General features: G+C 37.3%; 3 protein-coding genes across 4 annotated transcripts; 2 read left to right on the forward strand and 1 right to left on the reverse strand.

Annotated features, from left to right (window-relative positions):
• Positions 1–1278: 1278 nt before the first annotated feature.
• Positions 1279–3924, forward strand: LOC147281868 (uncharacterized). Its single transcript, XM_086248507.1, has 4 exons — positions 1279–1620; positions 1732–1842; positions 2511–2579; positions 3579–3924. Exons 1-4 carry the CDS (start codon positions 1468–1470, stop codon positions 3627–3629), a joined length of 384 nt encoding a protein of 127 aa, XP_086104633.1. The 5' UTR covers positions 1279–1467; the 3' UTR covers positions 3630–3924.
• Positions 3925–5525: 1601 nt separating this feature from the next.
• On the forward strand, positions 5526–6534 carry LOC147281869 (transcription factor MYB27-like). Of its 2 annotated transcripts, XM_086249089.1 has the most exons (5): positions 5526–5658; positions 5757–5886; positions 5993–6092; positions 6158–6416; positions 6465–6514. In XM_086249089.1, the coding sequence occupies exons 1-5, from the start codon at positions 5526–5528 to the stop codon at positions 6512–6514; spliced, it is 672 nt and encodes a 223-aa protein (XP_086105215.1). The 2 variants fall into 2 exon arrangements, with proteins under 2 accessions (XP_086105215.1, XP_086105214.1); XM_086249088.1 differs by having other exon boundaries at positions 5542–5658; positions 5993–6090; positions 6174–6534.
• Positions 6535–8394: 1860 nt separating this feature from the next.
• LOC147281870 (Pectin lyase-like superfamily protein) lies at positions 8395–11297 on the reverse strand. The gene is made up of 4 exons (XM_086249087.1): positions 11122–11297; positions 10564–11027; positions 9429–10080; positions 8395–8611 (listed from the first exon to the last, which is right to left on the reverse strand). Exons 1-4 carry the CDS (start codon positions 11250–11252, stop codon positions 8395–8397), a joined length of 1464 nt encoding a protein of 487 aa, XP_086105213.1. The 5' UTR covers positions 11253–11297.
• Positions 11298–13380: the final 2083 nt, after the last annotated feature.

The following is a 13380-nucleotide window of genomic DNA, read 5'->3' on the forward strand; positions in this document are numbered from 1 at the left end:
AAATAAGGAAATCTTTAAGATTTCGAGTGAACTTAATGGAATGAAAATGACAATAATAATAGGAATGAAAATGTGTACCTTGCCAATAATTACATAAAAAATGGGATTTAGATATTCTATTAATCCCTTTAATCTCATACTAATCAATTAATATTATATTTGTTTTATATTTTAACTCATGATTGGAACTGTTTATTTTTTAGATCATCTTTTAAAAATCATCTTTAGAAAAAATAATTAAATCAAAAATCATTTAATCATGTAACTATTATAAAAATAAACATATGGTTTTGTTTATTCAATAACAGTTACTTAATTAAACTATTTTCAATTTAGTTGACTTTTTGCAAAGGTGATCTTTAAAGGGTGATTAAAATGTACGGTTTTAATTATGAGTCTAAACTGTAACACGACGTAGATATAATTAATTAGTATGAAATTAGCACACAAGAAATGAGAAGAAAATTAAAATCCAAAAAAATGTTCACCAAAAATTGGGAAAATTCCACCATAAAGACTGAACTCGAAACAAACATATTTGGATTAGGGATGGCAAAATTTCCCACCCCCGAAAATCCCTATGGGGACCCGCCCCGATTAAGCGGGTATAGTAATATCATCCCCATCTCTGTCCCCGCCCCCGCCTCGTATACTCGTTTAATAAAAATATTATATTATATAATTATATTTTAATTTATTATCTTAATTTTTGTTGCATGTTTTTAAAATTTATAGTGCTCTCTTTATGATTTAGTGTTATTGTAATATAATATGATGAATTTTAATGTATTTTATCTATTATATTATATATTTATATTAATTTGGTATGTTATTAATAAAACAATTATTTTTTAAAAAAATAATAGGGACTCCGAATACTCCCAATGGGGACCCAATTATCAAGCGGGGCGGGTATGGTATTGGCAAACTCGCCCCGTTGCCATCCCTAATTTGGATATACCCAAACAATATATTCTCTGTTTTATGCCAAAAAATTATGGATATATATTTTTCTTTTGTTTGACCCCTTCTGTGGAAACCTTTGTGCAATCTAGAGCACACATATTTTATAAAGAGTTCAGCAATGATTTTTTTTTTTTTTTTACAAAATTATTTAGACTAAGAAAAACTAATATCTCAAATTAAGCACAAACAAAAAAAATGGATTGATGGAATCATGGAAGTTAAATATTGAAGGGCTTATTATTTGTAGGTAGTAGAAAAAAAAAAAAAAAAAAAAAAAAAAAAAAAAAAAACTAGAAAAGGAATACAATTTTTTCCTCATCTCACAAAAATTACAAAACCCCAGAAAGCTTTGGTTGAATAGCAGCAATCGATATATCCATCAGTTGGCTTCTTCCTTGCTCTGCTTCCCCTGCCTTCACCTACTCTTATCAATTCATCATCATCATCACAAGCTAACACAGACACAGACACACACATACACACTCTCCGAAGAAGAAGGGCATGTCACGTAAAGGAGGAGGAGGAAGTGCTTCACTAGCAAAGGACGTGCCTTGGAGGGCCTCAACCGCCAAGCCCGTCCCCAAAATCCATCTTTCCCCTGTTCTCCGCGTCACCCAGACCCCCACTTCCGTTTATGCCCTCTCCGTCATGAAGGTCCTCTCTCTCTCACACACACACAAACCTCACTCTCATTGTAGACCTGGAATTACTGTTTATTCTGAGAAAAACTCATCTGGGTCTTTGTAAAAATGTGTAATTTTGCAGCACCCGAATCCTGTAGGAGATGGGTTAGCGTTGGAAGCCATAGTGGAATCAGCAGGCCCCGATTGCATCGTCCCGGGGCAAGTTACACCCATCAGATTACTTGGTCTCAAGGTGCCCTCTCCTCCTTCACTTTTTTTTTTCTTATCAGTAAAATGTGCAATCTTATCTGGTCCATTCTGCCTTTAGTAAGTTGTTTAATTCAAATATTTGGACTAATAATTTGGTGGGTTAGTTTAATTTTCCTCAGTTTTTGTGTACATCAAGTGATTGATCTTCTGAACATTATGTTGTGTGTCTGCAATTATGCTGACATATGCTAAGTACACCCCAATCTGTAAATGAAACATGCGTTATGCTAATTGTGTAAACTTAAACTTGAAACTTCTGCTTTTTCTTGGCGCCAATGTTGTTTGTTTGCCTATTCTAGCATATAGCATTGCTTTATATCTTAACCAGGTCTGTCTTTTTTGCCTTTCTCATGTTACCTGTAAAATTGATTTCTTTTTTAAAAAGCTTGCAATTTCTTTCTACACTAATTTGTTTTGCCTTTCTGGAGGTGTATTTTGTATGTCTTTTCTACTTTTTGGAAGCCCTGTGCTTGAATTGTCTGTTTGATAGTTATTTTAAAATGTAGAACATGGAGACATCTCAATGTCCTGTTGCTGAATACTTTCTCTTATTGTGCTTGTGCCAGAAATATCATTTAAAAAAAAAAAAAAAACTTGTCTTGCGTGTTTTTCATTTATTGTTCTTTTAATTGATTCCTTTTTTGCATGCAGGTATGGCCTATTGAAGTGAACCTGAAATTTTTGGAACCAGTTGGACGAGAACTCAGGACACTTGGAAAGGTAAATCTCCATATTTCAGATCTCTTTTTTGTTTGGAGTTATCATTCTTAAATTGATAATAAGAGCAGATACCTTTTTTTGAAAAAGAACACCTGAAATTGCACTCGAGAAAGGTCGTTGTCCCAGACCCAAATTTCTAATGAACTGCAAAGTAAGGATGAAAGTGGAATGAAATAATTTTAGTACCAAAAGAATATGGAATGAAATAATTTTTTAATGGTTAATTAAATTGATAAGAGGAGAGAAGCTTCAGATGAAGTAAACATTCTAAACATAGTAATTGAGAAATGGTTTTGCCCGATAATAAAACCGATTTGATATAGGATGCTCCTGGTTTTCCTGGTCTGACTCCCTGGTTTGATCTGCTGAGAATAATATCAGTCCACTTTGTTTTTTCTGTATCATTTGAATAAACAAATGAATTCTTTTAGGTCAAATCAGAATGGAACTTCTGAAAATGATCTTCATACAGCACCATAATGAAATTCTAACTAAGATACACACTTATCTTTCATTGCTGCTAGATGTTTTCTGGGGTTAGGCTTTGTATGAATTTATCAGCCTGTCTTCTCAGGCTGTGGCTTAGTTTGTGCAGACTAGACCTGCTTTTTCCCCAAAGGCGACGATTTTTGTTATGGATTAGGAGGTTTGGTTTTAGTTCTATCTGATTAGTGGAAGATCTATATTGCTAAATTTATAGTTTTTTTTTGTTAATTGTTAAATTAAGAGTTATTTCTGTAAGTTTTTTGTATTCACTTGTTTTGAAAGTAAATAAGCAATGCAGTAATTTATGCCTGCCAGCCTTTCATTGTGTCCTTGATGCTAAAATGTAACATCCACCATTTGTTGCTGATAATTCATGGTTTACTTGTGTTTGATTCTTTGCCAAGTACTTCATTTTGACGGGGAACAACAAAGTATGCTTTCATGCATGAAACATGAAAATCCACATGTCCACAGTACTTAATGATTAATACATTGGTCATTTCTCTCATGCAGTTCATGGATGATGCTGTCAATCTCATGAATAAATCATTTATAGATCGCTAGTGTATGTGTTTCCTGTTATCAAGAGGACAGATAGTTGTGGTGAGCGGATGCCTAGCCAGGAAGAATGACTTATTATAAGATCTCCCTTTTTGTATTCTTTTTTCTTGTGCTCCTGTTATGGGGTACTTCATAATTTCTAGGTCACAAGCATGAGATTTCTTATGCTGGATTGTGGCATGATGAATTCTCTTTTTTCAGTGTTGTTTTGGCTCCAGAACTCTACGAATTCTTAGTTCAATATGTGACATTAATACCTTAATTTAAATAATATGAGGTTTGTTGTGATGTTTCATTATGTTATTTGTGTAAAGCTTTGGCTTCACTGTACATATACTACATCTACGTTCATACATGCGTAAAGTTGTCATGCTGGCTTTGGTCTTGAAGCATGTCACATGGTTTTAAATTAAAGATGAAAACCCAAATGCAGTCCTTGGATACAGTCCCCATCTTGAACAGTGCTAGTTTCCCTTACAATTTGACTATTAGAAAACTAACCATGTGTTTAAACAAATAGAAAATTAACCTGTTTTGACTAGAAAAGATCAAGATGGGGTCAAAATGTGAGTAGAGATTTTGTTATCTCCATCTCAAGTTCTAAACCCATATCTAGACTCGTATCTATTATGGTATGGGTAATTCTAGACATACCTAAATATTTTTTTCTCTTACTCAACAAAAAATTTGAACATGAATTGACCATTTTGTCCGACCTCTGTCTCTTCCTTCCCCATCTCTCCTCTCTCCCGCAATCTCTCTTCCTTTCCCATCTCTCTTCTCTACAACCTTCCCTTCACCTCCTCCTGCCATAATCCCACTGCCCACACCTTGCCCCTCCTCCTACAACACGCCCGACCCACCTCTCTCTCTCTCTCCTCCCCCTGCAACTGCACCAACGTAAAAAAAAAAGTTGCAGGTTCAGTGGACTAGTGCCGAACCTGGTTGTTTCCTTCGGTAGGTACTCGCTGAACAATTCTATTCGGCGGACCAGTGCTGAAACTGGTTGTTTAATTCGACAATCGTTCATCGAATATAACAGGATTGTTCAGCGGGTAGCTGCCGATCGAAACAATCAGGAGGGTGGTGTTGCGGGGAGGAGAGAGGAGGGTTGGTGCTACGAGAGAGGAGGGTCGGTGCGGGGGAGGAGAGAGAGAGGGGGTGGGTTGGGTATGAATCAATTGGGTAAGGAAGGGTATGATAGTAATTTTGGTTGGGTAAAATGAGAAATATTAATTTCAAAAAAGTGATGGTTGGATAAAATAAGAAAAATAGAAAATTGTTGGGTATATATAGAATTTCCCTTCAGGTATATGTTCCAATGTAAACATCATTTATTTATTTTTTTAAAAAGAAATCCAACTTCATTTTGAGAACAAAGCCTTCCTCCTCTCTAAGCGCACGTGATGGTGGCCAGTCTAAGTTCTTTCCAGATATGAGGATAAAAAGTGTACAAGAAGATCTATTAATCTATTTGAAATCTTGCTTTCTTTGGCTACCTTCCAAAACATTATCTCTCTATCCTCTCCCTTTTTTCAATAATCATTTAGTCTAAGTATGTCCTTATGCAAACATTCTAAAATAGGCAGAGACAAAATGGCTATCTATACACCTGCATTATCATTAATATCTTGGTAATAGAACAACCTCTGCATATAGAGCCAAAAAAATGTGATGCAAAAAGGGAGATAGAACTACAATCATCAACAGTTCAATTTCATGGATGACCTAATTGTTGCCTTATTAGCATGAATTTATGTAAGCCAATGGTGGAGTTCCCACAAACTAGTGTTGTGTCCACCTAGTGTGCCAAGTAAGAGTTTGGCTTTTCCCAACTCTTTGCCACCCTGCTTCTCATATAAAAGGGTTTAACATATCTCTCTGTTTGTCACACCAACAATGGCATGTCAAACAGCCATGGAAGGACAAAAACTACGCAAAGGTCCTTGGCTTGAGGAGGAAGATGAACGACTCACCACATTCGTAAATCTTAATGGGGATCGAAGGTGGGATGCTTTAGCCAAGGCATCAGGTAATGTACACAATTCTTATTAGTGAAAGTAGGAGATGATTCATTTTATAAATGTAGTGAACACATAAATTGAGAAGCTGTTTACATGCTGCATGCAGGTCTAAGGAGGAGTGGTAGGAGTTGCAGACTGCGGTGGTTGAATTATCTCCGCCCCAATCTTAAGCATGGCCATATCACCGTCGAAGAAGAGAAAATTATGCTTCAACTCCATGAGCTTTGGGGTAACAAGTGAGGTTCTTAATCAATAAATTTTCTAAGTGCACTATTGCCTAAGTTCTTAACTACTATGTTCACCAAAATTTACTAAGTGGAGCTCTAACTTTCTATCTTGTAGGTGGTCGAAGATTGCCCGAATGTTGCCAGGAAGAACTGATAATGAGATCAAGAATTACTGGAAAACTCATTTGAGGAAGAAAGCACAAATTCAAGGTGGTGCAGTTCTTGTACAGTGCTAAGGCCTTATAATTACTTACAAGTGCTTCCTCTGCATTACTAACAGTTTGCTCTGTCTGCAGGAAACTCTCAATGTACATTAAACAAAGTCCTACAAGGCGATGGTATGAGTTCTGAAAAATATAACTTTGATCAAGATCATGACGCACTTGAGACTTTATGGGGAGCCAAGGACACTTGCTCTGATGATGCTCTTGGTTTATCGGACTTTGCCTTGACGAATTCTCCATACGAAACCCGGTTATCAGATTGGATTTCTGAATTATCAAGTGATCAACAGAGTGGAATAAACTACAATCAGGACTGTAATAGTGTAGAGTCAGGTTTCAACTGTTATCTGTCAGGGACTCCAGATGATAGTGATACATGGGACTATTCAAGTTACCTCTGGGACATGAATTAATAACCCACTACTTTGAAATGTGAATTGAAAGAACCTCCAAACCTTCAAACTGTAATGCAGTTGCTAAGAGATCATATTCAGCTTCTTAATATCTTCCCAACTCCAAGCAAGTGCGACTTTGGCATTTCTTAGGTGAAGCAAAAGACATGGCATGGGACTGTTCAACCTCAAAAGACCTGCATGGTGAATACCTAGCTAGGACAGTCACTAAAAGGATCTACTTTGATCAGTTAGGTGTTGGGTTGCCCTGTGGGGTTCACTGTAATGTACTTTATTTACCCAAAAGAGAAAAAGAAAATTGTAATTTAAAATGCAATGCATGTGATGCACAGCCATCTTAATTAAATATATAATTGTCCATATTTTCTCTCTATCTCTCTCACACTATAGTAGACTGTTGCCTTTTCCTTTTGTCATCTAGATTAAATTTTAGCTGCTTCTACTTGCTAAAGATTCTGAAGCATCCAACTTGAAATTTGGATTGTAACTAAAATGTAGCCAATGCCAGGTTTAGTAGAGTAACAAGAACTCATCTACCGGTACGAGTGGTCTAATGATAAAAGGTGAGCATGAGACAAACCGTAAACCTAGATATGCCGGTGAGTGTATGTAATTAAGATTTACTTTAAGACGCGAGGAGAGTAATCTAATCCAAGAATAGTTGTGATTTATCTGTTCAACTTTTACTGATTCCTCAAGGATTGGATGATCCCTACTTGAAAGTCTTTGGCTAATGCCACCTTGGATATACATAGCATTTGCAAGTAAAAGCATGGCAGTAAGTTACTATTCATCATTGGTTATCAGAGTATGCAAATCCGTTAGCTAGCTTTTAACCAAGTACGTTTAGCATGCATGAATCTATATAATCCATTAGTTTGGTGTTACACATTGTATCTTTAAGGATCAGAGAATTCAAGCCTTACAGAGTTAAGCATGGACAAAAACAGAGGGAGAGGAAATTTGGGAGGGTAAAACTGTAAAAGTCAGCAGCCAGCCAACCACATTGTGTAACTTAAATCCCTCAATTGGTCAAGAAAAAACCTGTGACACCATCAAAACTCCTACTTTAATCTATAAATGAATAATAATTGAGTATGCAACTCAGTTGTTCTGAATTAGAAAGGCATGCAGTACAATATTTATGCTGCTTGTAATCTTGATGAGCAAAAGAGTTGGTCAAGCGTAAGCAAAAAGCAGAAGGCGGAGAAGATAATATTATCCATGTAGCAAGTGTATGGGAATGAAAGATATATGCCTACATGAACTGAACAAGAGCCTCAGTTGACCGTAGACGTCACATGCATGCTTATAACAGAGAGAAAAGGATCACAATCCTGTTTTAAATTCTCAGAGGCCGATATTTGGCATCAAAACCTACCATCAATACATCATCACCATCTGTCCACCAAGCCAAACATATATTAGTATTTAAGTTGGTAGCCAGGACTGAATGGATATAAAGCTCAAAAGCTCAAAAGCTCAAAGCCACACACACAGACAGACACAGGGGAGCACAGATGAGAAAAGTTGTTCAACTTCAATATAAAAAGAGATTTTGAACTAGATGGGAACTGCATCATCCTTTATCCATATTAGGAGCTTAAATTAATTAGATGTGTATGCTCCAGAAGACATCTCATCCTAATTAAAAGTAAATTAAAACAATAGACATTATTAGCCTAAAGCAAAAGCTAGCCAACAGATTATTTTATTCTCTCTTATATTTTCTCTTCTCTCTTGGTTCCAAACGTTGAGAAATTGATTGCTGCTGGCTGGCTGGCTTATTTTGCAGATATTCGACATCAGTTTCCAGGATTAATATTGATGATATGCTGATATGAATAAATTAATAAATGGAGGATAATTAAAATCATTGATTATTTTCTCATTATGAAGTACTGCATGTCAGGGATAATATACAAAAATAACAAGCATGACAATGAGATAAAAAAGGAGAAGAGAGTGGAGGTGGATGAAAGTGGGAGTGGCATGCTGCTGCTGCTTCCAGACATATCATCCGTATAGTCAGGGTCTGACCCTAAACCTGTTCCATCACTGTTGGGTCCTGTGTTCCACTTCCCCAGGTTGTTGTCCCTGCTCATTCAAAATTTGCATCAGGCAGTCTCATATTTTGAGTGTCGATCTTTTTAGCCATTTCAATCCAAGAAAGCAGATTTTGACATTAATGACCAATTAGTTTAGCAAATATTTCAAGTCAAGAAGTGTTCATTTAGGACAAGTTAACAAGTGTTCAATTCAAGGGGGGCACTACTGCCATGGCAAGAAGCTCAACAATCCAAGTGTGGAAAGACTTTTCTTTAAAACCATGTAAGAAACATACGGGACTATAAGAGCTGCTTGTGTCCCCACTGTGCCTAAGGTGGCTCCGTCCTTGTATGTAATGTAACAAGTGTTTTTACTCAATAGCACTTTACAAGTGCTTTATGAGAAAGCAACTGCAACTGCTAGGTGATTTTTTCAAGAAAGCAACTGCAGCTGCAAGTGATTTACATTCTTAGTTTGTTATTCTGCCCTTTAAATTCAATATTTTCAATGAGTGCAGACTGCAGAATGATAAACTGGAAGTGTGAATAGCATTGCCCAGGACACCCAAGTGAATTGGGTCCATTTCAAACGTCTCTCATCTTGGGTTCATTTTAATGTGTGGAAAGGTATCTGAGTAGCAAAACCATATGCTACAAGTCCCTGTTGGTGAACAAAGATAAAACAAAGTAGAGGCCCAAGAAGAGCCCAACCTAAAACCAAATAGATTCCAATTTCAAGCCCATAAATTTGGGCATGAACTAGTGGACTTAAAGTAAAAGGGAATGAATAAAAAGAGAGAGAAAGTGCAGTAAAGAAAGAAAAAGAGAAAAAAGAGAAGAAAAAAGAGAAGAAAAGAGAAAGAGACCTGCCACCAACTCCAAGAGCACCAGCATGCATGATGAGTTGGTCAATGAGCACAGCAGACTTGGGCTCCACACTGTAGGCCTTCTCGTACTTGATCTCCACCCCTGCCCCGGACGCAACGAAAAACGCTCCATTTACCATTATGTCCCCCTCCGACCGCCAATTCCATCCCCGCCACTCGCCCTCCCCCGTGTCCACGCGCTTCGTGACCTCCTTGGCGTTCCGGTTCGACGGCGCCGTGTACCGGTTCCCCTGGCTGTTTATTGTGGGGCTCCCGCTCCCGCCGATCGCGTACATCTCCCACGCCGTGAAGTCGTTGTTCACCACGTGGATGTACCCGCGCCTGCACCTGGGCATGCGCTGCACCAGATCCTCCCCGAAGTGGTTGAACGCTATCGTCACCTGCATCCCCGAGTCCGGTGAGTAACTGTCGCTGTGCCCCAATAGCATTACCTCGTTGTGGTGGGAGAAGTAGTTGTTTGAGATTGTGATCCCTGTGGACCCCATCACCGCGTCGATCAGACCGTCCTTGCAGTGTGATAGGCTACAATGGTCGATCCATATGTCCTTCGATCCGAAGATGGAGATCCCATCACCGTCCGATTTCGTGCGATACCCGTAATGGCTTGGGCTTGATCTCACATTAGCATCACCTGCATACAATTCTTTTCGAGTTATTCACAAAATCCGTAATGTTGAGATGTTTTAAATCCGAATACTCACTTTTTTAAAAGAAAAAAGAACCCGACTCACTCCCCCGTAACAAATTACGTATCCACAGGTATCAAGTAAACTCGACCAAACTACAAGCGTTACGTTATCTTATTATAGAATTTGAGTATCTAATTTAAAATTAATTGATAACGAGTGAATAAGTTAAAATTTTATAAGTAATTTTAATTTTTCAGATATTGTTTCACATTATTCTCAAAACGACTACATATTGTAACAATATTGTAACAAAATTTTGAGCATAACACGTGAATTTGAGCTTGGTTGTTATACCAAACAACAAAGTCTGATAAAGTCTGATGCTACTCAAACATCAGAAATCAAAACTAATTTAACTAATCGAAGGTAGTCCCCATCAGACGCTACTCAAACAGGGTATGAAAGAAATTGAAAGGTTCCTGTACCTGATTCATGACAATGGTGGATATGGACATTGTGGATGATGACGTTGCTTATGTACTGCAGCGTAATGCAGCCACCACCCACAATGTGGACATTGGCTCCACGGCCATCGAGCGTCTTGTAGCTGTTAAAGATGAGCTCTTGGGAGAGCTTGATGAGCATGTTGCTAGGGAACACAATCCACAGCGGTTCAACCTGAATCACCGCGTATCTGAGCGTCCCAGGCCTCGGATTCACAGCATCGTCGTCGGAAGAGTCGGTCACGATGTAATACTCGCCGCCTTTGCCCCCGGCAGCGTACTGCCCGAACCCAATTGCGCACTCCGCCAGCCGCTGCCGGTTGTTGGGCCAGTCCGGGTCGCATTTCCAGCAGTCGTCGATCGGGTTCCCGGTCAGGCACGCAGACAACTCGTCTCTCTGGGTTTCTTGCAGCATTTGCCTTCTTGCTACTGAAGCATTAACCTTCCTGCATAAACAAGAACAAAAAAACAGTATTCGAAAATGATATCTCAGATCTGAGTGTTGGCCACATTAAAGCATGCGAAACAGAGCAAATGTACCTATGAACTTCTTGAACAACTTCATCTGGGTATGGATGTTGACCAGGAAGAGTGAGGTTCAGGAATGCTGTTGCAGGAGGAGAAAGTGAGCTGAGAAGAGAGATGAGGACAATGCAGGTCCTACGTAGCATTTTTTGGAGAAGTTTTAGAGCTCTGTTCGGTCTAAAAATGGAGTTGGGTGTTTCAGTGATTGAGATTTTGCATGTTTAGATGAGAATTAGAGGAGTGCAGTAATTTTGGGTTGGGTGGGGTGTGACCGTGTGAGTGGAGAAGATAGTCACTTGGTTGTTGCTAGCTTGTATCTTCTCTCACAGTCACACTCCTCTTACTGTTTTGATCCAATTGGGTCAATTATGTTTTCTTTTATAATCATTGTTATAGGACTTTTGGGATTCACTTAATGGAGGTAAAAGGAAAAGAAACAGAGATACTGTTCGCTACGAGAATCCGCCTGCTCTCGAGAAAACGGTCCCCAAATTGCTTTAATTTCCTGGCCATGGAGACTGCACTCGTTCTGTTAAATTTATGAAAAGAGTACTCAATGTCTTTTGTAACACACTGACACATATCAATTATCGTTAACAATGTTGATTATTGAAAAATTGCATAATTCGAAGGAACTTCATTGATATACCAACACCTACTTTTTTTTGTTAAGAATAAGATCCTACTTTGAAAATATAAGTGCTATCAATTAATTTTAGTATGAATGTTTAAATTTTTTCATAGTATTAGAATAGGTTATTTACGTGTTAAACCTAATGACCTTATAGATTCTCACATCACTTAATATGAATTATCCACGTGTTAAGACTTAAATGACGACATACATGCATGGGTGTATTGAGAGAAAGATGTCACATAAAAAATGTAAGGCCTTACATAATGATTTATAAAGATTTGAGCTACTCTTCTTATTGTTAATTAATTTTAAAATAAATGCATACACTCATAAGTATTACACATGAGAGTGATTGTCATGTCAATGCTAGATTTTTATTTTATTTTATTTACAACCTATCCTTTTAAGTGAATTTATAAGAGAACAAATTAGCTTACAGTTAGTTTTTTTTTTTTTTTTTCTTGAAAGATGATTGGGGGAACACTTTAGGTGGTAATAATACAACTAAATGCTCAAGTAGCAATGGTAATAGGGTGACGATGATAACCATGTTGAGCAAAATTGCACTCCAAATACTGCATGTTTTATGATACAAAAATTTCAAGCAGCAAGATGGACTAGTTAGTCTTATATCGACTGTTCTGCTGACATGGCACTAGCTCATTGGACATGCAAAGTTAGGTAAGAAGTTTAATTGTATCTGGTGGTGTGTCTGAGCCGGGATTTTTGACTTTCTTACTCTCTAAACAGACTTAAGCTGCTACACTGCCCCAGTACTCAGCTCAGAAATGCAGCTAGCTTTCACTACATTTAATAAAGTCACATCACCAATTTGAAGCTCGGCCATTTGAAACTACATTTCATCTCTTTTCTTCTTCTCAAGGCAATGATTGACTGAGCTGGCTCTAAGGGTAGTTGAACGAGATAATTGAGTTAGGCCCAAATGTTAAGGATTCTCAAATTTTATAAAAATTTTATATACTCTACTTTATATATTATGTTAGATCCAAATAAGATACATGAATGGTAGAAGGCTTTCTTTTTATGATTTATCTCGGCTCATGTCAACCTTAGGTCCTTAACCATAAAATTAGTAATTGTTGTTTAATTAAAACTCAAAACAAAAAAAAAAGTACCCAAATTAGATATAGCTTCTTTCCTTGGTGTGGATCGGAAACAAAGATCAGATGAACTTGACCTGCTGACCAATCCTTTGTTGCAGTTCTTTTCTTTTTCCTTAAACAAACTTGACAATGGGGTGCTTTATATCATCAACAAGAAAGTATATGTACTATCTGACAAAACTATACATCTTTTTCTTTGGCTGAGTAATTGCTATTCTTTTTTCAAACATTAATGCATGAATTAAGCTGCATAAATACAGTCCTTTGTTATTTTTTATTTTTTTAAATTAACCTTTTCTTGAGCTTTTATATCCAGATCCAGTTATGAATATCTGATTGGTTAATTGAACCCAGTGTCTACAGTATGAGTAATTTTTCAATGTGATATATTGTAACATTGTCACGTGATGTTATTAATATACTTACATTATGATATATGTATATTTATTAATATTATATTTCAAAAGTATAAATTCACTTATATTATAATACATAAATCGATAACACTCCTAA

This window comes from Dryas octopetala, chromosome 6 (genome assembly GCF_963921425.1).
Source record: "Dryas octopetala chromosome 6, drDryOcto1.1, whole genome shotgun sequence".
NCBI classification, from domain to species: domain Eukaryota; kingdom Viridiplantae; phylum Streptophyta; class Magnoliopsida; order Rosales; family Rosaceae; genus Dryas; species Dryas octopetala.